Source organism: Ixodes scapularis, unplaced genomic scaffold, assembly GCF_016920785.2.
Source record: "Ixodes scapularis isolate PalLabHiFi unplaced genomic scaffold, ASM1692078v2 PGA_scaffold1__304_contigs__length_218370807, whole genome shotgun sequence".
Lineage (NCBI taxonomy): Eukaryota > Metazoa > Arthropoda > Arachnida > Ixodida > Ixodidae > Ixodes > Ixodes scapularis.
The window spans coordinates 69415857-69437081 of NW_024609846.1; the positions used below are offsets into that span (position 1 = coordinate 69415857).

The 21225-nt window shown below is 42.7% G+C and overlaps 2 protein-coding genes across 12 annotated transcripts; both read right to left on the bottom strand.

Annotated features, from left to right (window-relative positions):
* Positions 1-5385: 5385 nt before the first annotated feature.
* Positions 5386-15067, bottom strand: LOC120850333. Of its 11 annotated transcripts, none has more exons than XM_040222794.2 (8): positions 14860-15036; positions 13326-13446; positions 12887-13045; positions 12627-12742; positions 9565-9652; positions 6700-6789; positions 5631-5666; positions 5386-5536 (listed from the first exon to the last, which is right to left on the bottom strand). In XM_040222794.2, exons 3-8 carry the CDS (start codon positions 12997-12999, stop codon positions 5533-5535), a joined length of 447 nt encoding a protein of 148 aa, XP_040078728.1. In that variant the 5' UTR covers positions 13000-13045; positions 13326-13446; positions 14860-15036; the 3' UTR covers positions 5386-5532. The 11 variants fall into 11 exon arrangements, 10 of the variants coding, with proteins under 10 accessions (XP_040078728.1, XP_040078730.1, XP_040078764.1 ...); XM_040222796.1 differs by having other exon boundaries at positions 13363-13446; positions 14860-14948; XR_005797786.1 differs by lacking the exon at positions 5631-5666 and having other exon boundaries at positions 10526-12742; positions 14860-15067.
* A 2635-nt stretch (positions 15068-17702) lies between these two features.
* Positions 17703-19196, bottom strand: LOC115330812 (cuticle protein 38). The gene is made up of 3 exons (XM_040222779.1): positions 19150-19196; positions 17917-18736; positions 17703-17802 (listed from the first exon to the last, which is right to left on the bottom strand). Coding segments are annotated over exons 1-3 (831 nt in total). The 5' UTR covers positions 19159-19196; the 3' UTR covers positions 17703-17800.
* Positions 19197-21225: the final 2029 nt, after the last annotated feature.

Here is a 21225-nt window from a genome sequence, read left to right on the forward strand (position 1 = left end):
GCTCAATAGTTTACAATTACTCCCCTTTCTACACCTACTGCCTACAAAGGGAACACAGGAGCACCCCGTTCAATGGTGTACTGCTACACCTCTTTCTACACCCACTGAAGTCAAAGGAAACACAGATGCACCCGATTTAAAGGTGCACCGTTACACCACTTTTTGCATGCGCTTCATAACTAACTTCATAAACCTATTTAAGGCATCAAGAAAACCCTGGAAAAATCTATACGCCCCTTTGATTGCAAAAAGGCAGGTAAACGGACACACGCGTCATTGTTTTCAGATCTCCTATAAGTTTATTAGACAGCCTATTCCGTAAACAATTACAAACTTGCAAGCAATTTGAGATACGTGAAGAGGCACAAAGAAGCTGTTGCACAACTGAGAAGATTACTAAGGGCCGGTTGCACCAACGTCGCTTATCTTAACCCAAAGCGGCGTTTTCCTAAGCCGGCTTAGCGCCCTAAACCGAGCTTAGGTAAGCACGGGTTTAAATTCCGGTTGCACCAAGGTTAAGCCGGCTTTACTGACGCGCCCCTAGCTAAACGCTGGATTTGCGTAGGGAATCTAGGGACAAACAGAGCAAACTAGGGAACGCTCAGAGCGACGAATACGATTGGCGGAGAGGAATCACGTGATGTAAACAAAAAAAAAAAAAAAAAAAAAAAAAACCTGCCGTAGTAGTCGTCGTCGGCGTCTGCTTTTGGCTGTATTTCTTCGGTGAGTAACAAATTAAAGGTCTCCAAATTCAATCATTTTTTCGTTTAACTTGCAATAACAGAAGTCAAAGCTTCAAATAAACACGAATGCTCTTTACATCTGTGATTGTGTGTTTAATATCGGTTGATAACAGGATATTTTGACAGTGGTAGTAGTTTTCGTGCTGACATTTTGAGGCGAAGGAGCCATCGGGGGCCCCAAAACTCACCGAACGCGAGAAGGACACTCTACTCACTACATCGCTGAAGACAAAACATCATGGATATAAGTAGGCAGGTAAGATGACTACTAAAACCAAGTCAAGCCTGAGACCGATGAAGTTCAAAACTGTGACGAACTCGCCACGGCAGCTGCGAAAATGCCCGGAAATCTTCGAATAGAAGTCGTCGAGAGGTCAGGTCAAGAGTCCTTGCATCGACGGTACTCGTTGCTATCAGCAAGGTGACAGAACTGCACTGTACCGTCGTTGAACATCCGCTACAGCCTCAAACGGACTTCAGTTTCACACTGTCGAGTTCAGAAAAAAAAACAAAAAAACCCCACTAGTACATCACATCGTGCCGATAAGAACGGTCGTCTCTTCGCATCACCTGCCCCAGCCTGCCCCGATACAGCAATGAACGAATCTAACATAGTAGTCGTTACGATTTGTCGTCACCACGAATGAAAGATATAAAGCAAAATATTCCTAGAAAATCGCGATCACCAAAAAAGTTACGGAGGACACAACAAGGCGCAACTTTCAACTGAATTTTATTGAAAACGTGTTTCGGTATATAGTCTCAACCATCGTCACAATGACAACAAACGACAAAAGTAAAGGGAAAACACCATCACAGAGCACAACTCGGAAACAACACTATCTCGTTCTCGGGAAACGAATGAAAGATATAAAGCAAAGTATATACAAAAATAATGCGATGACTAAAAAAGTTACAGTTATGGAACGATACAGTTTTCTGAAGCCAAGATTCTACTCGCGAGACAAGGAAAATTCACTGAAGATTGTCTCAAAACTCAGAAAACGAAAGAAATCGAATTTTCGCTGTTTTATTACTTAAAAGCGCCGCAATTTAATGCAAACGGCAGAGGTGTCGACAATCAGCTGATCGCCGAGATCATGTACTGCCACTATTCAACGCGCTGATCAGATTGAACGATACGCGCTGCAAGTGTAAATAAACAAGGTGGTAAATAACAATACGTTACAGCTATGCGAAAATTAGTAAGTACATACGAATAAGCTCGTTGACAGAAGAACCAACGGGAATACAGACGTGAGCCCCACAGCTCCGTACGTTTCTCGGTTAGGGCTAACACGCCCTGAAAGTGGAGAGCCAACTTGAAAACAGGGGTCGATAAACACTTCACGCGACAATATTTTGCATCCTTGTCACAATCGAAAGTCATTTTGTCGAGACTTTCACGCTGATGTAGCCTAAAACACTTTGCACAACCAATTTCGTCCACCGCGTCGACCGTGACAAACCAGCCGCCATGTTTTTAATCCAGGATTAAGAAACAACCAGAAGCAAAGCGCCCAATGTTGGGCGCTTAAGTTAAGCGTAGTTTAGTGCTAGGTTTAGCGATAAGCGAGTTTGGTGCAACCGAACGAAACCGAAACTAAGCTTAAGTTCCCGGCTAAGCTCCGCTTTGCGCTAAGCGACGTTGGTGCAACCGGCCCTAAGTAAGCAAAAAAAGCAGGGTGAGCCTTAGTGTCTATTTTGCCACCCGCCGGCAGAATTGTTTCCCCGAAATTACACCGGCAATCGCCACTCACTGGTGGTACAATCACTTCATCGAACGACGTTTCATCGACACGCGATGTTTCATAGACAGCTCAGATTAGCTTTCCTATATTAGCCGCTCCAGACTGTATCCGAGAAGCGACGTGTTCTGGTGGAACAGGTGCGTTAACATTTTTGTAATGAACCGTCACAGGCTGTCACCACGAAGCGGCGTGAACGGGTGGGCTGGGTCGGTGAGGCACGCGCCTCGGAGATACACGATTGACGAAATGTTCCTGCATCGTGCCTTTCGCGTAACGAGTGATGATGAAACGTTATTATCGACGAAACGTGTCTACAAAATGTGTATCAACGAAAAGGTATGCATGAAACGTATTTTCACAAAACGCCGGGAGAATAAGAAAGTCAGCTTTCTACCTGCATTTGTCACGTGATTGTAGACAACTAATGACAGGCGACTGCCAATAGAATTTGGGGAAATTATTCTCCCGGCTGCTAGGAAATAGACACTGCCTCATTTTAGAGGTAATCGGGAACGGAACGGTCATTTGTTGCAAAGGAGTAGGTTGCAGCGCCCTTACGATGAAAATACTGGACTTGAAATATGCAAACCGAGATATATGATGACACGGGCACTGCGGAACAACCACACAAACACAAAAACGAAAAGAAAGGTGTCTGCGAACATTCAACACAATGTGGCAGAAGCAGTAATTTGCCGAACCGAACACTAAACGCATCACAGAAATTGCTGGGTTTTTTTTTTTGAAGAAATCGCTTGTTGCCAATATACACGTATGACTTTTCAAACACTCGAAGCCTTGGTACACTCGAATACGTTGTCGCGGACGAAATCTCCGGCAGCCCCGCTGGTCGCAGCACAGCACACAAGAAACTAGGCCGGGAAGCAGACATTCCGCGGTCGGAAAGAGCTTCTACGTCATTCGTGAAACTTTTGCCACATGATCACGCTCCTGCCGTTACCCGGGCACAGGCAGTGAAGTCGAGGGATAAAAAAGCCTCCGATTCATTGGTCCGGCGACTGCGCATCTTTTACGCGTTCAGCTTAGGTAGAAAAAAAAAGAGAGGGGTAGGAAAATACCAGCTCCTTCAAAGCCAAAAGGGGGCTGCCCTCGCAAAGGTTTATCTTCAGGGGCATCCCAACAATGAGCACAACGAGAGGATTTACCACTTGTATCCTCTTGAAAGTTCGACCCAAAGGTCATAGTGCAATGGATGTCATCCGTGGCCTTGGCTTTCAGGCAGGTGCCGTTCTCTGCCCTATCTCTAGCTTGGAGACTGTAGTCACGTGATTCTACCCGGAGACCCGATCGGCCTAAAACAAGCATAGCGTCTACTCTACTGTCAATACAGAGTGAACAGGACAGCTCCATACTTCCTAAGAAACTGCCCAACCAAAAAGTGACCCCAAGGGGGAATCCAAACACAAGCTGATCGGGGCGCGTGACTAGCGTGGCGCTGCATTGATACACCTAGAGGTTTCTAAGGGAGAGGAGGACGCTCATTGTCGGTGTACTAGTACACTGGCTGGGTGACGGAGGATGCATCTTTAAAGGCCGACGTACACTTTGCGCTTTCCACTTTTTCCGATTCCTCCTTTCCTATATCCTCTCCACTTTTTACCTTGCCCCAACTAGGCTCTTCTCGCAGTTCATGAGAGGGGAGAGCTAAGAGGATTATCTTCCCTGCAAAAAACCGAGGTTGTACGTCGGCCTTTAAGGAAAAGCGTGCATGTGCACCAGATGCACCCGACTACACCATTTTCTTTAGACTGCTGTTGTCGCGGCAGTATGCTGTTGCGCGCTCTACCGTCAGCGCTCTCGTGTCTTGCGCTCTCGTGGCGCCCTCCCGTATTACAGTACAATGGAACACGACCCAATAAAATATTTGGGCCAGCGGAAGAAATGAGAAAACACAGGCAACAAACAAATAATTTAAACGTTCACTTTGTGTTTGTTTGCTGAAGATATACTGTATGTGCGAACGATTTTATTTTGGTGCGGAGCATCCCCCATGCCTAACAGTGTGCGTGTATTGCGTCAATCTACGCTATATGTGGCTTTAAGATGTAACTTTTGATACATTTGCGGTCATGCGTGAAAGATTTTGACGTTAAGTTGGAGTTTTTATATTAACGCAAGTTCAAGGCCACAAACGATCAAAGAAAGAGCGGAAGTTTATAATTTTGTAGCCAGACTTGACAGCTTCGTTATAAAATTTTAAAAAAAGCCAAAGTTACCCCTATGAAAATGGTTAATGCCATTTGAAAGTCATATTATTGCCAAATGGCAACAGCCGTTTACAAATAGTCAATCAGCAGGCAACAGATGTTAATCGTCATTGAGACGTCACCCTGCTGACCCGGATAGCCATTTCGCCACCGTCAACTTTTTGCCGTTCTATTGGTTATTGTCGGTGTATCATCAGTGTATCTACATGTTAACGTTAAATGGCTAAAGGAGGCAATCAAAGGACTATACATTTTATAGTCTTTTGACTGCCTCCAATAGCCAATTAGCATTAGCATGTAGATACACTGGCAATGCACCGACAATAACCAATAGAACAGCAAAAAGTTGACGGTGGCGAAATGGCTATCCGGGTGAACAAGATGACATCTCAATGACGATTAACATCTGTTGCCTGCTGATTGACTGCTCTTAAACACCTGTTGCCATTTGGCAATAATACAAAATGGCATCAACCATTTTTATAAGAGCATAATTATCACATAGACGTCATTTGATCGAATTTCGTGACCATTTCGCCATTGTCAACCCCTCGTAAACTTTAAGCTGGCCAGCAGAAAAACTGCAATAGTTTACATGGCCTACCATTGATTCCATGCCTGATACACATAGTGCCGGCTTGCAATATGGGAAGAAAACAAAAATTGAAGGACAATTTAAAGACCCAAAATTTATTTATCACAATGTCATTAAAATGACGTGTTTTTTTTTCAAGACTAAGTTAATCACCCAAATGTAAACGATGAGTGAAAAAATAACCTTTCCTTGCTTCCTGACATGTCTGTAAGGTGTCAGCTGAAAGAAGAAAAACATTATAAATTAAGTGGGCATATAACCAGAAATATTCTTGCAGCACATTCAAAAATATGCACTGAAGAACCTTGCTCACATGTTTTCTCGGCTGTTATCTTCACGAAAACCGGTCCTATCGAACGTCCAAAAGTATATATGTGTTAGAATTACAGGCTTCATGAATTTCCTTCTTGGTTCTTATGCCCAAACACTGCCACTCACGGTGGCCGGCATGACTACTAGAAACACATACCCTGTTCCTTTTGCTTTACTCCCTTTATTTTACCTCCTTGCCTCTCTGCACTGTGTTTCTTGCTTGGTCTTGTATGACAATAAGAGATTCAGGCTCTCACGACACCCCATTTTTCTTTACCACCTCCATGCCACCATGTTCAAGCCGTGCTGATTGCATCAAGCCCCACTGCTTTGATGTGGCATGCAGGGTGCAGTGATTTGTTTGAGGCAGCTGTGGTTTAGCTCGATGGGCTCAGAATTTTTGCATCCTTATATTTCAATATTTTTTTTAACTGCAACTATAGACAACGCATCACTGCGATGGCGCGGCTGTCGGCACAGCACATGTACACACATGTCTGCTCACACGAATCTAGTTCCTGCGTATGCAGTGCCCATAGCTGCTGTGGGCAAACACAAGCTTGTCTGTAAACAGTGTGTTACTTATAGTTCAACCACAATTTTAAGAAGTGTTGAAAAAATTGTCAACATATAAAATAAGGCAATCTTTTTTACAGCCATAAAAGCTAAGGTAAGATAAACAGAGAATACAGCTTCCTGAAACATCTATAGCTATCCCAAGGGCATTATCAGTTGTTACATCTTCGCTCATGTCATGATCCTTTATTGCGACTGCATAAAGATGCAGCAGCAGGGTTCTACTGTATTTCACACAATGTTTGAAAGTGCAATAGCTTTAACTTCCACAACACATCAGCCAACCACAGGTTGTCAAAATGTGAACTCCACAATAATGTAATAAGTATGAATACAATAATAATCCCTGGAAAAGGGGTACAAGGGGGAGAAAGGTCAAAGAGGAATCTCCTTTGTCCCCTTGTTCCCCATTTTATTTGATGTGATTATTATCGTCATTCTTGTCTTGAATAAAGGGGTCTACTCGTGTCTCTTAAGAGAGGGAAGCAGCTTACCTGGAAGAGCATAGCGCCCCCGGGACAGAAATCGAGACAGGCTGTCCTCGACTTGCTTCCCCACATTGCTGTACTCCGTGAAGGTGCGAGCTGAAAGAGCAAATGAGAATTGCAATTTAAAATGATAATAGCCCCTAGAAAGCTACACTCAAGTATTGGTACCCTTTTCCTCATTGTCCAGTTCTGCCAAAAGGGTCATTCATCCATTTGGATGGTGAAATTCGTTCATGCGCATGCAGCTTGTGGGCACTGCCATGTTGTTATTGCGTCATTACTTGAATTTAATGTAAATATTCACTTCACCTTAGACAAAGATTTATCTATTACTTTTGATAAGATCTTTGGATGCTTGGCAATTTTAACAGCAGCCTGGGGGGCGCACTCGTAGATGCACCACTCTTCAATCAGTTTGGGGAGTGCGTCTTTAAACGCTCACTCCTTTTATCGTACGGGAGGAAGCACCATCTATCCCCTAACATCGGAAATAATTTTCCTTTATATATTAAAGCTATGATGATAGCACAAGAAAAGTTTCGTACAAAAAAATATAGGCAAAATAGGGACAAATAAAATTTTTTTTGGTCTAGGGTCCCCAGTCAAGGGGTCAAGAAATAGATTAATCTTGTGTGTTAACATTTTTTTCAAAGCCAAAACATGACAGGACTATGTTATCAAGTGTATAGCTCTTTTTACTGTGGTCATAATGAGGCGGCATAGCCTTTGTCATTTGCCCAATAATGCTCAACAAACACAAAACTAAAACAAAAATTCTCGTAGACCAAGAGCCATTACTACATGCAGTGCAAGTTTTGAGGGTAAACATTTTGGCAGAGGCCTGCCTGGTCGGGAGAAAGCTTAAAAACTCAAAAACATCCGTCCACACACCCGCATCTGTGTTCCCTACATAAAGGGGACAAGCGAAGCGCTGTCATGTATGCTGGTAAAAGAAAGTATTCAGGTGTCCCACAAACTGGTATCAACACTTTGACGTATGATGCTGCGAATTAAAGGTCATCCCTCTAAACAAAGAGCCCAGGGCATTGAATATTCAATTCCATGCCACCTACATTGGAAAAACAAAGAACTTCCCAGAAAGAATTCAACAACACAAAAACAACTGCAAATTCGACCACGAGCGCAGCGCTGTTGCAGAGCACTGTGAGGACAATGAATATCGCATCAACTTTGCCAACACCCTCATAAATGTTGAGACAAACTTTTGCCAGCAGCTTTTTATAGTCATGGAATATCCAAACAACACCAGGAAACATCAATAGGTCCACTGGCACATTGCCATCATGCTACGTGAACGGACTCAGCCACCTAACGAAGTGAAAAAAAAAAAGAGACTATCGTAGAAGAAAACGAAGCTGTTGTCCCCTATCTGGAAGCAGTCACCCCTGAAGAAAAAAACAAGCTGTTTTTGAAACGTTGGGACCTTGTTGTAGGATATGGTTGGTGATTTTTTTCAAGTTCCAATGTATGAGTTTTGCATTTGTTTGAGTCATCATTCACTTTTTTACCATATTTACCCACATAATGAACACACCTCTTTATTCTGAAATTGACATATATTTCGGGGGTGCGTTCATTATGCAGGGTAAATTTCTACATTTACACACTTCGCGAAAATGTAATTTTAGGTGGCAGTATGACACGGCAAAGTACTGTGGCATGTCTCCACTGACGGAGGCGCATTGACGGCTGGTTGTGGGTGCGCTACAATAACCATGTTCTACAATTTGAAAACCTTTTTTAGGGTGCTTTCGGTGTGCCTTCTGTCAAAGGAAAAGCGCCCTCCTAGTGAATAGTAAAAAAATCTTGCATGTAAGAAATTTAGGTGTCCAATAAAAGCATATGACTGAATAAGATCATATAAAAACCTTATAAAAACGTATAAGAACAATATAGGAAATATATAAGATTATATAAGAAGTTTTAAGAAACTGAAAAGAAGTTTCTTATAACTTCAAATATATATTTATATTGTTCTTACATGTTTTTATAAGGTTCTTGTATTTTCTTATATGATCTTATTGGATCATACGCGTTTGTTGGACATACATTTTTTATACATTTAAGATTTTTTTACTAGGGAAGCTCACTCAGCATGGTGAGTGACGCGACCGTCCTTAGGCCTAACCACTTTCACGATTTCACTGTCCGAAAGCACATTACAGATGACCGCGTGTTTGTTGACATCAATGCATTCGATGGGCGAAACATGTCCAAAGCTGGGCAATTCCTCGACCCCAGCTTTGTTACGTGTATGCGCCGCTCGGTTTCACTCTTGATCACATCCGCAACAACACACTTGCAGCCATGAAAGCATGTACCGCTATGCTTTGCATGGTTTGAAGTGGCCTGGCCGCTTGGCGGCGAAAGAAAATTGGCTTGATGGCTAGCCGAGTTGGACGTAGTTTGAGACTCATGGAGCGAGTAGACACGGTAAATAAAAACATTCTAAAAACTTCTCAGGTGTTCCTCAAGCTTTGAGTACTGTGACCTATTTAAAGCTTGAGTAATTAACATTCACCTCTAAGCTGACTGTGGTGGTAACTACGCACCCACCGGATCAATCAACCACCTCCCTCTCGTTACCTGACCCCGCCTTCTACACATGGTTATGGGCGGGAGTGTAACACATGGCGAAAGGTAGACATATGACTGGTCGAACGAGCATGTGGCTTCTACTACGATTTCAGCTGGTCATTCAACAGAGTATAGTGATGCAGCACAAAAAAATTTGTGCCATTTTAGAATGTCTGAAGGAGAACACACCCTCAAACATCCTGAAACTGTAGAGAGTTTCCTGCAAAGCCACTCGATTTGATTGGCCAAGCAGTAAATAAAAGGTACACTCACCAAAGCACTATGTCGCCCATGATAAGCCTGCAACTCCCTTCAATAATTGGGAAACAACCAAAAAGCCACAGGAATGTAACACTGGATCCTGACACAGAAAAAAAAAAACAGCAAAATGCAGGAATTAACACAATATACAAACCGCTTCAGCGAGTGACACTTAAAACTAGCTACAGTTCTTTGGGCACCGTCTTTTTATTACAGATAATTGTGAGTGAGGACGTGCTGTCATTATTTTTCTAGCCCTGTAAACCTTTCCCATTCGAAGGTCTCCGACGTCGGTTTCGCAAACTTCATAAAATCTGCAATTGCTCCATTATCAAGTTCTAGAGCAAGTGACAAGTTAAAATTTCAATGGTGGAGGCTCACAGACATTAAGCACCTGCTTCAAGCCCCTCGGCTGTCGAGAAAACACTATGTCAATCGCTCCGAAACATAGGTTTTGTGCAGAAGAGAGATTGAAGTATGCTACTGATTCAGTAGAACTACATCATATTCATCAACCATTGTTAGCCGATTCACTATGCGACTCATCGTGAAAACGAGACTTGGACTTGGCCAGGGCAATATGTTTTACAGAGAAATGTTTACCGATTTGACGGACGCTGTCATTTTATTAAGCAGCCTTATATATTTGCTCTTTATGAAGCAGATGAAGAGGAGAAAAACACAAATAGTGCTATGGACAACGGCAAGTTGAAGAAGTGATAGGACAAGCGCTACTTGTGGTGCTTCAACTTGTCCTCGTACTGCCATTTATGTATCACTATTGTTTGAGCAACTTGTCAAGCGGTTCAATTTAGTACCCGTGAAGCGGCTTGTCAGTGGCCTTGTCACTAAAGCAGGGAACATGCAGACAACAAATCACTTTGATGGTGATGACCACAACATTTTCATGTCATCTCAGAAAAATCGCCCCCCCCCCCCCAAAAAAAAAAAAAGAAGCTGATCCTGCACTTACGTTGCAGAATGTGTGCATCGTCTGACGGCAGAGACTGGAGGGTCACACTGCAGTTCTCTTCGTGCGTTACACTCCCAGTTTCAATGCGGTGACCAATAAATGTTTCGGTGATGCAAAAAAATAGAAAGAAAAAAAAAGACATTGCTCTGAATATTTTGTTGTTCCCCTTATTTAACTTATCAAAACAAATTTCCCGTTAATTGGACCTCAAGATAAACGTGACACGCCGACCCATTAAGGATAACAGCAATCCAGTCCTGGTCAAATTAACTGAGGGCAATAAAAAAAAAACAAGGAGGTCATGCAATAATTGTATAGGGGAATGGCAACGGTCCCAGGAAGATATGCTTCAGTTTGTGCAGTATCATTGATTTCCTCATTAGACAAGTGTCATCAGCTTTGGCCACTGTCCATGCATTACATTTTAGAGTGAAGCACACTGTACAATGGCATGTTTACTCCATGACATGCCAACCTTTTGCTGGGTTCCCAATTATCCTGAATAACACAAAAATTTGCAAATAAAAGAAGCAGTTAGATCAATAGGTCACAAAAATCTATGTGAAACGAGCAGTCTAGATCAGTGCATGCAGGGTGACTCCATGCGGGGCTGTATAGGAGCTTTACAACCACCCCAATACCTTGTTAAATCAAACCCAATTATCCTCTGCTAAATGTGTGAGCTACATGGTCTAGGTAGACAGTTCAAATTCCTCACTTACCCCGCATATAAGTCCTAGAGTTGTATTCACACTGCTTGCGTTTGCTTTGGCCTCCATCCCCTCCCACCCATTTTCTCCCACACTAGGTGGCAGAAACACTGTTCTTATTCTGCATGTGGCTGATTATTAAAAGCCTTTTGGCTTTTCAATTTAAGTAAACGCACATATTGAAAAGGAGCTTATTGCCTAGTAATCAGGTCTACGAGAAAATTTTGAAGTGTAGAATATATGAAGTTTGCTAGACCTATGGCGGACAATATTTACCCTCCAAATCAAAGCAGCACCAACTGTGTCAGCCATGTGCCCATGACAACTTCAGATGAGACTAATGACAAATGCATAAAGCATATGATAATTACAGAACGACCCGATACTATGACCCAGAAAGTTGAACAAGCTTACGTGAACACGTTTACAAAAAGATATCTAGAATGCCAAAGAAAGAATCAATGGAAATAAAAATAGGAAGACTTGACTGATCTTCTCTGAAGTCCCAATCATGGTATCAATAGCATGCGTCGATGCTTACAATCATGCTCTGCGGTGTGGCCAGAAAACACACCTGAGTGAAGCTCCCAATCATTATGCTCTTAGGTGGACAAAAGGCTCACTTCAAACAGCTTTCAGCAATAAAAAAAAGCATGCCAGATACTAACATAACATGGTTTCCCCCAAAATAAAACATATAAATCTCCAACATCTTTAGGGGCTAAGGAAACAACCAAGGACGCACAAGAATGAAGCACCTCATCCCAAAGTGAATGGAACGCCAAGGTGCAACACATCGCTCTCCTAAGCAACTAACACTACTTACAATTTTTTAAACACCTTCCTGGTAAACTAAGAGCGGGAATATTAATTATAATTACATGTGGTGCATCGCCTTCAGGATTGCTGGATGATGTGAAACTCTGGAAGATCTTCAAGATTAAAGTGAGCAGAAATTTTTTACTTGGCCTGAAAATGTCTCATACTTTGTATCTTGTTCAGAGTTAAGCAATAACACCATAGCTATCTACTAACACATTACGCCTAGAAAGTATCACCTACGTAAGACAAGAATGATTCAGACACTACCTATTGTTAGCGCCATTTTGTAAAAGAGACTTGCACAGTCTGCTCACTTTCCATGTGGCACACCCATGAGTTCTTTCACCGGGCAGATGTGCCAGACGCATATTAAATCTCTCACACCGGCCTCCATGTCCACAACAAGGCTCTAACATTTCATAAGTGTGGTCACGTGGCCATGCCCCTCTGCAGATTGACTGCTGTGGTGACATGTAGCTCAACAGCGGTGGACTTCTCCTACTAGAACCTCAACATGGAAGGAACGAATTCCCAAGGGCTACGGCAGAATGTGCGGAACTTGAACTGACCGGCTGTGGCGGCAAACCCTCTCCAAGTTCTAGCCACCATTTCAACAGGGACGACGGGGAGCACAGGCTTTGTCAGTAGCGACGGCACCCCCACGAGCCAAAGTCCGTGGCAGCACCTGCGACAAAAAGCCCTTGCATAATCCCTGTCACCACTCCGGCTGGGATCACAGGGAGCACAAATGATGGCGGTGGAGCCACCACGAGCCAGAGCTACATGGCAGCACCTGCAGCAGCGAGGCCCCCACAAGTATACCACTCACCATCTTGAATGGGAACTCGGGGAGCGCAAGCGCTGGGAGGTGACGACAGCGCCACCACCAAAAATGATGTGGCAGCACAAGAACCAGGTTCTGATGACAACAGGCGCTGACATCCAAGTCAACTTGGTGGCTGTCCAACCAAACAGACGTGACGCGTACCTGAGAAGGCAAATAATGTTTTGTAGTGATCGAAGTGGCCAAAAAGTTGCCAAGCGAAACTCAGCATTCAACTCTAATGATGAGCCACGCTGTTTCGACTATGATCGACATATGTCTGCGAATCGCTCTAAACCGCAGAAGTGTGAAGGCTGCATCAATTTTAATGGACATGGACAATTAATGGACCATTTTTGTGTGCAGGCCACAAACTGCCAGCGAAAACAGTGATGAAAACTCAAGTGAGTTACTCCGACACTGCTAAATAAATAGGACAGCTTACCATCATCTCCTATTGATATCTGCCATTAAGCCTGTACCTCGGCACTGTAGGTGATGTCAGTGGTGTCCGTCTCAGGGAACTCAAACTAGTAGTTCACTGAGCAACTCCTCCTTGACCAGGCCTGCAGCGATTATAAATATGAAGAACAGATATATTACGTTACATAAATGACACAAGATAGAAAAGGCACAGACAGTACCATACCTTCCAAGTTTGGGGACACCAAATTTGGGATAATTTCTAAGCAGGGGAGGGGGGGGGGTGTTTTAAAAGGAAATATTGAGAACAAATTTGCATGAAGACAACTTCATTATATTTATATATTGCACTGCCTATGCTCATGGGATTGCAGCCGTCCACAGTGATGGCAAAAACTCTTTAGTACAAAAGAGAGGGGGAGGGTAATTTCTCTTTTCGGGAGGTTTTTCTGTCAACCATACAGAATTTAAAAGACTTCTGGGTAATACGGGGAAGTTGGCAGGTGTGCAATACTAAACAGACACAATTTGCTACCGGCAATGGCAAAAGAGAATGCAGGTTGGATCAGCTATGCATAAAGGTATACGCACTCCGGAATGCACTTCGGACGGAAATGGCTATACGCACTCCGCTTTTCTCGCATAAAACGAGTGGTCACAACGAATTTTCTAAGCGGAGGCATGGCATAGGGGTCAAGGTGTCCGCTTCATACGCAAGTGGACGCAAGTTCCATCCGCAGTGTGCCTGCTTTTTTTTCTTTTTTTTTTCTCAAACATTTTGTTTTGTCGAGGCATTTGGCGATATTTAGGACATTTCTTTTTTTTTTTTGCGATAAACAGTAAAAAAAAAAAAAAAAATCGAGTGTTGTTGAGAAACTTCGCAAAACTAAATGGTATGGGACTCCCTTTCGAGGTGCGATCGGGGACAGCGGGGCTTGGATTGCCGGCTGGACGCCGCTTCGCGGCGACAGTATCGGCTGCTAATTACAAAGCGTAACCAGTACACGCCGCTTCGCGGCGTCCAGCCGGCAATCCAAGCCCCGCTGTCCCCGATCGCACCTCCGGAAAGGGAGTCCGATACCATTTAGTTCTGCGAAGTTTCTCGACAACATTCGATTTTTTTTTTTTTTTTTTATTGTTCATCGCAAAAAAGGAAATGTCGTAAATATCGCCAAATGTCTCGACAAAACAAAATGTTTGAGGAAAAAAAAAAAAAAAAAAAAAAAAACGTAGGCCCACCACGGATCGAACCCGCGTCTACGTGCGTATGAGTCGGACACCCTAACCCCTATGCCATGGCACCGCTTAGGAAACTCGTTGTGTCCACTCTTTTTATACGAGAAAAGCGGAGTGCGTATAGCCATTTCCGTCCGAAGCGCACTCCGGAGTGCGTATAGCTTTACTCTTGACGAAAAGCGCGAGGAGAGATGCTCGCCTAAGGAAAATACCTGTCAGAATACACTTCTCGGGCGCGATTAGGCAAAGGCAGGGCAAGGAAACAAACCAAGGAGATGCTTGAACAGAAGCTTAGGAGGACACAGAAAAAAAAGGCTTACCTTCGAGAAGCACCGAGGAATGAGCCAATTGAGCAGTGCCCATAACCTCCAGGGCTGTTCATTCTTGCTCGCGTGGTGCATCGCCACTTATTAGTCGCAAAATCCATTTTCGGACGCGGCATATCGGATCGATATGAGTTCTACGTAAAAAATAAAAGACACACCAAACCGCAACAAATCTTCGGAAACTTCGACGCAAATGAAGTTCAGGGTGGATTGGATTGGCTTGTAAACGACTTTGTTTCGAGGTGCATAATAAATGCGAAAATAAAAAAAGTTAACGTAACATTATTCGTAAAACAGTGGCGAACCGAAACAATAAAACGTTTTAACAAACTTAAAAAACTAAAACAAATGTATTAAAATAAAAGGTTTATACGGGATACGAAACTTCGCTTAGCCACACAACTACGACTGGATTTCAGTTTCGGTTTGGAATCGGAGGCTGCGTATTTTCGACACCGATTGGATATCCAGGGGGCGTGGACAATGGCGTCATGGACGTAAAAATAGCAGCTTTTATTTTGACATCTTAGTTATTTCTACGTCAACAACACGTTTTCTTTGGATGCCGCTGACTGCATTGTGAAATGTCGGTAGCTCGGCGTGTGTGTGGCCGGGTGCTCGGCTCGGCGGCTCGGCGGTGTCCGCGCTGGTGCGTGTTGTCAACATTGCCGCCTGTACTCGTCGCGTTCTCAGGAACATCAAAATAAGCGTTCTCCATTTTCAAACTTCGCCCGGTGCCGTCCGTCACTCCTGTTGCAAATGAAGATTACGTGTACCGGAGGCGACAGAGCCCAGCCGCAGTAATTTCGTACGCATTTTTCTGGAGCTGTACTTGTGTGCAGTACGACGGATTGTCACCCTTGCATAGAATAGCTGCGAAGGCCGTGCAAGCGGCGAGCGAGTAGCCTTGACTGGCATGACTGCACCCGCTGCAGGAGCGCTCGTGGTGCGCGATCCAAAGCAACGAGCTCGCGCTTTTAGCACTGCCGTCGACAGCATTTTTCTTTTCTTTTTTTCAGTGTTAGTCATAAAAAAGAAATGTCGTAAATATCGTCAAATAACAAAACAAAATTTCAAAAAAAAAAAAAAAAAAGGCGGCCGAGGCTGAGGTTTTCAAGGGTCTATGAAGTAATTTTTTTTATTTATTTGTTTGCCAGTTTTTTTGCGCCCCTCTTTGAGTACTGTCGCATTTTTTTTGTATTATTTTCACGTTTATTTTACGTTGGTTTTACTTCGGATATTATTTGCATAAGCATTTTTGAGCTGACTTTGCACCTGTGGATATTTTCATGATGGATTCGGGAGCCCATATTCAGGTCTTTTTTTTTGAGTTTGAGCCATTGTAATTTCAACTCACTGTAAATAATTTAGGAAAAAATGAAACGTTTGTCTGTAAATATGGTTGTATTAGCGCGTGTGGATGTAGATTGTAGTCATATATTAACACTATTAAAATATTCAGATATGGCTAATTGTCACATTTTTACTTGCCTGGCTAACAAAAGTGTGTCAATCAATTTTATTTTAGTGATCTGGTGTCTTCGTGTATATAAACTAATTTATTATTATTTCTTGAAAATATAAGAACGTAGAATTTCATTATCCCAAATTGTTAACTTCTCTCATTAATTTAAGAAAATTTACAAAAAAAATGTACAATTCGTGACATATATTCGGCGATTCAAACATTTGGGCAAGGAATGAAGAAATGCGTTGCATGCTTAACATGTTGTTTAAAGTTATATAGACGAAAATGGTCGCTCCCAGAAATAAGTAATTGTAAAGTAATTGCATTACTTTTTGATGTAATTTGTAATTGTAATGAATTATTTTTCACATAGTAGTAGTTGTAATTATGGTTAAACTACTTTTGGAGCGAAATGATTGTAATTGTAATTAAATTACATTTTGGAAGAAATTCGCCATGTATGGTTTTCTTCAATTTGCCGCGGAACAAAAGAGCCAATTGAACCTCTAGCGTATATTATAACTATGGTTTGTACCTAAAGTTTGATTTACTTGCAGCAGAATTTGGCCGGCATTGCACTGCCACCGGGGGCGCTTGATTGACAATAGGATGAGTGTAAAAAGACGATACCCGAATTCTGTATTGACACCTGCCAATAAAAAGACGCTAAAGGGTTCTTTCGCCATTTGATTGCCATTGTAGCGCCTACCACGTCAGTGCCAAACTTCAATAAAGGGGTAATACCATGTCCATAAATTTCAAGCGAGAGCAATCGAATGGCGATAGGGGCAATAGGATGTCAGTCAGATGTATATTGAATGGCGGAAGCCATTTTTATAGGGGTAGCCTTCTCTGTTTAACGTTAGCAGTTCTTTCACAGTGACCAACAACTGAACTGGTTATCTGGCCCACACCTGACTTCCTTGAGCCTCAGTTGCTATGAAAATGCGAGAATTAAACGTCACTACGGGTTCTTCAGTTGTCATTTGACACTTTTGGATTCAAATCACCAAACGATTGCGAGAGTGAGGCTTGAATGCCGGATGCCGGATGTTGGGTTGTCCCCTGCCATGTTTGTCTAACGTATGACAGATATATGCCACTCATGCGGTGAACAAGAAAACGACCATACTTGGTTTTTTAAAGCTAGTTTAGGCCAAAGTAAAGTAGCTTGGCGTTAAACAAAGGTTGAATCGGGTTCATTGATTCATTGACTAAAAATACTAAATATAAAGAAGATACAGTCAAATCAAGAAAAAAACGTGTTACGATAAATTAAGATAAGCAGCCTTAGTTTCATGAAAAGTTTGAACTTCTGCACCATATAATTGCTTTGAGAATGCAGCTGGGAACAAAAACAAGACGCCGGTTTGGTTAGGATAGCGGTAGTATTTATTTTCAGTTCAATCGAAGTAATTTTTCAGTGGTTCGTGATGCTTGTGCCCCCTGGATGCTTGGCATGTTGTTTTCTGAAATACAGAAAGCGTAACCGAGTGAGTCAGAACTTATTGTAATAACCTACGCGATAAACCTGTTTCTGTGCTAGCCAAGAGAAGAAATATTACAATGTATTTTCAGCTTACACTTTTTGTGGACGAGAGCCTTGTAGTTGAGGCTATCGAGGCCATAGGCGTAGTTGTGACCATAAGGGGAGAGACCATGTCCATATCCAAGAGGGTGAACGCCATGACCGTATCCTAGAGTGCTGAGTCCATGACCGTATCCTAGAGCGCCAACTCCGTATCCGTAAGCTCCGTAGGCCGGAACGTGGGCAACGGTAGACAGTGGAGCGTGAACGGCCGCCACGGCTGGAGTCGCGTGAACAGTGGTCTGGTGGCTTGCGTGGAATGGATCAACCCTGGAGACCCTGGAGACACCCTGGACAGCGGCCACGGCAGGAGCAGCGTGGTAGGTGGCAACAGCGGGGGCGGCGTGGTAAGCAGCTAAAGGAGCCGCATTGTATGCGGCATACTTGGCGTACCCGGACACTGCCGGCACAGCGTGGTAGGCGGAAAGAACAGGGGCTGCGCTGTACCTGGCGTATCTGTTCAACCCGGAGACTGTAGAAGCGGCGGCGTAGACGGGAGCCCCATGGTAGACACTAGCAAAAGCAGGCGCAGTCCGATACGTGGCATATGCTGGATGCGCTGCAACAGCCGTTACTGCCGGAGCGCCGTGATAAGTGGCGTACTTGGCCAGCCCGACCGGAGCAGTCTGGTAGTAGCCGGAGTAGGAGGGGGCGGCGTGGTAAGCCGCCACCCCAGAGACTAGAGGGGACCCTGCGACGGCGTAGGAACCGCCGAGGCCATAGCCATAGGAGCCACCATAACCGTAGCCGTAGGAAGGACGGACGTTGCCGGCGATAGCACTGCCGGCAATAGCGAGAAGAAGACTGGTGCTGAACTGCAGAAATGAGAGATATATGATCAGAATTTAATAAGTGGGGCATTTGACACAAAATAGTATTGATTTTGTCATTTAGCGCTACGTACTAAAATAAATGTTAGTGCATATGTGGGTTTCACAAGATGATATTTCCAGATGAAAATATTTGACCACTGAGGTAACAAAATATATCCAATATTAATGTTGAGGGTGCTCGTGACACCTTTTTAGAAAGACAAGTTCCTACCATAAAGTGATTTTACGGGGTAATTTCGCATGAGCATGCAGGCAATTGAATTGTTGCTTATGGTTTACAGATAGTCTGCTCACATCAACGAAACAAAAAGAGATGCTCTTTGATTTTTTGACAATACAGCCGGGGATTGCACACCAGTAGTTTTAGTGGCATAATACTAATGCAAATTACTTACCGAAATCATGGTGATTGATGTAAAGCTGGTGATACAAGTGTATAAGTCGTATTGGTTTATGAGCGGGAACATACACGCTTATATACTAAGCACTGGGGAGAGGGCTTGTGCCTTTTCAAAAGAAGAAAGGCGTCAACCTTCTCTGAGATGTTTTGTGTAATGGAAAAGTTCTTTGGAAATAGTGAAAATTTCCTAGTCTTGTTTACAATATCGTTCTATGCTCCCAGCGCGGCAAAACATAGCGATCTTCAAATAACTTCGCTTAGTAGACATAGTTGAATTCTTTCTGGGCACTTAATTTACTTCGGTTGTCATGACTAAGCTTCTGTTTTGCATTAAGGCGCGTAATTGTTATGCATTCCCTTCCCTCGGGCTCAGGCTGGTAAAAGAAGAAGAAAAAAGCATACGACATCTGAATAAATAACTATTTTAAAAGGAAATGTATCGAAGATGGCGTCATTCTTTGACAGGCTAAATAAATAAAAAGATAGGATGTTTCGTGACGTGTTTAAATAGTGAGTAATTGAACTATTTGATTTTGATTTCAATGTCAAATGGCGTTTGAAAATATCATGTTGTATTTGCGGGTGGAAGCAATATAAAACAATCTAAAGATATTATGCCCCTGTCTCGCTGACATAGGAATTATTGTTAAATTTTCGAATCGATCTCTAGTTGTTAAAGTACGTGCTAAGCTTTTGGAACAGTTCACTAAGATTTGTTTTTCTGCTGGCTTTTTGAATTACGGAATACTAACTAATAATAAAAATGTCTATTATTCTATACTGAGGCATCGAAGGAGAAAGGAACATATCCCTTTATAAAAAGGGTGCAGAGAAATGTCCTCTTCTTACCCACTGTTACGTTTGAAAATATAAATATTTTAGGCTATAATTGGTTAATTGGCAATTGTGCCGTTCCTGCATGTGTGAGTTTACTTAAGATAAATTAAGAAAGACTTGAGCAGATCTGTACTTCGGCGTATATCTTAACACATGAGGAATCATGTCCTTCGGTGCCCGTGAATTTGGATACTTTAAATACAAAGCGTATATTCCAATAACTATCAGGTGAAAGTTGAAAGTCATCAACTTCTGTAAACTGAGTGGACAAGGCAAGCATTGTTGATTGCTCGTCATTTGTAGGAAAAACATTCGCGAAATATTGCTTACATGTTGTGAAAAAGGGAATGAAACCTTCTAGAACGATCCATGGAAATCGTTTTCATGTGCAACATGAACATGCAACGTGCATTTAAATTCGTTTTATCAAAGATATAATTTCACTTCTTAAAACTGGAGCAGCAATCGATGGAATCAAATTGGGCATTTGATAATACTTACGCCTACGGATTCCAATTTAAAAAAAAATATATTAACGCCTGTTTAAAAAAGAATAAGAAGTTAGGCTTCGGTTTTATTTATTTCAAAGACGTTTGATGTATTAATAATTTCTGAGCAATTGCTTTAAATTTTGTAAGTTTGAGCTTAACGACCCATAATGACTTAGATCATCAGAAGGTCCTAACAAATAGACACTTCTAAAAAGAAATGGCTCCTGGCTGATTTCATTTTCAGTGTTCGTGTTTATGGCGCGTGATTTGCTCGCTTTCCGAAGTGATGATCATGCGGTTTCTGGGCTGGGGAGATCGCACGGTTGGCTGATTACTTGTAAATATTTGGAATGGTTGAATAGTGAAGTTCATCTGTTATAACCAGTACAGGAGCCCTGTTAAAATCATTGTGGATAAAACAGTCCTGCTCGGTTCTAGATGAAAGGTCAAAGACAAGGCCATGTAGACTATTAAATGAACTCGACATCCATTGAGGATTTGCGCAGATCGCTGTAGAAACTTTCAGACTACTATGTCGAGGTGTTTAATTTTGAACAATTTTATTTAGACCGTGAGATATATGCACATGTATACAATTCTTAGATTTGTTTTTATGATTTCACTGTCCAAGAAGCGTTTATTTCGTATGAAGTTAGCAGAACGTTGTTGCGCCGTGCCAACAATTAATGCGGGAAGTGGCGCACTTCCATGTTTCATCTTACGATAGACCTCAGCGGACGCTA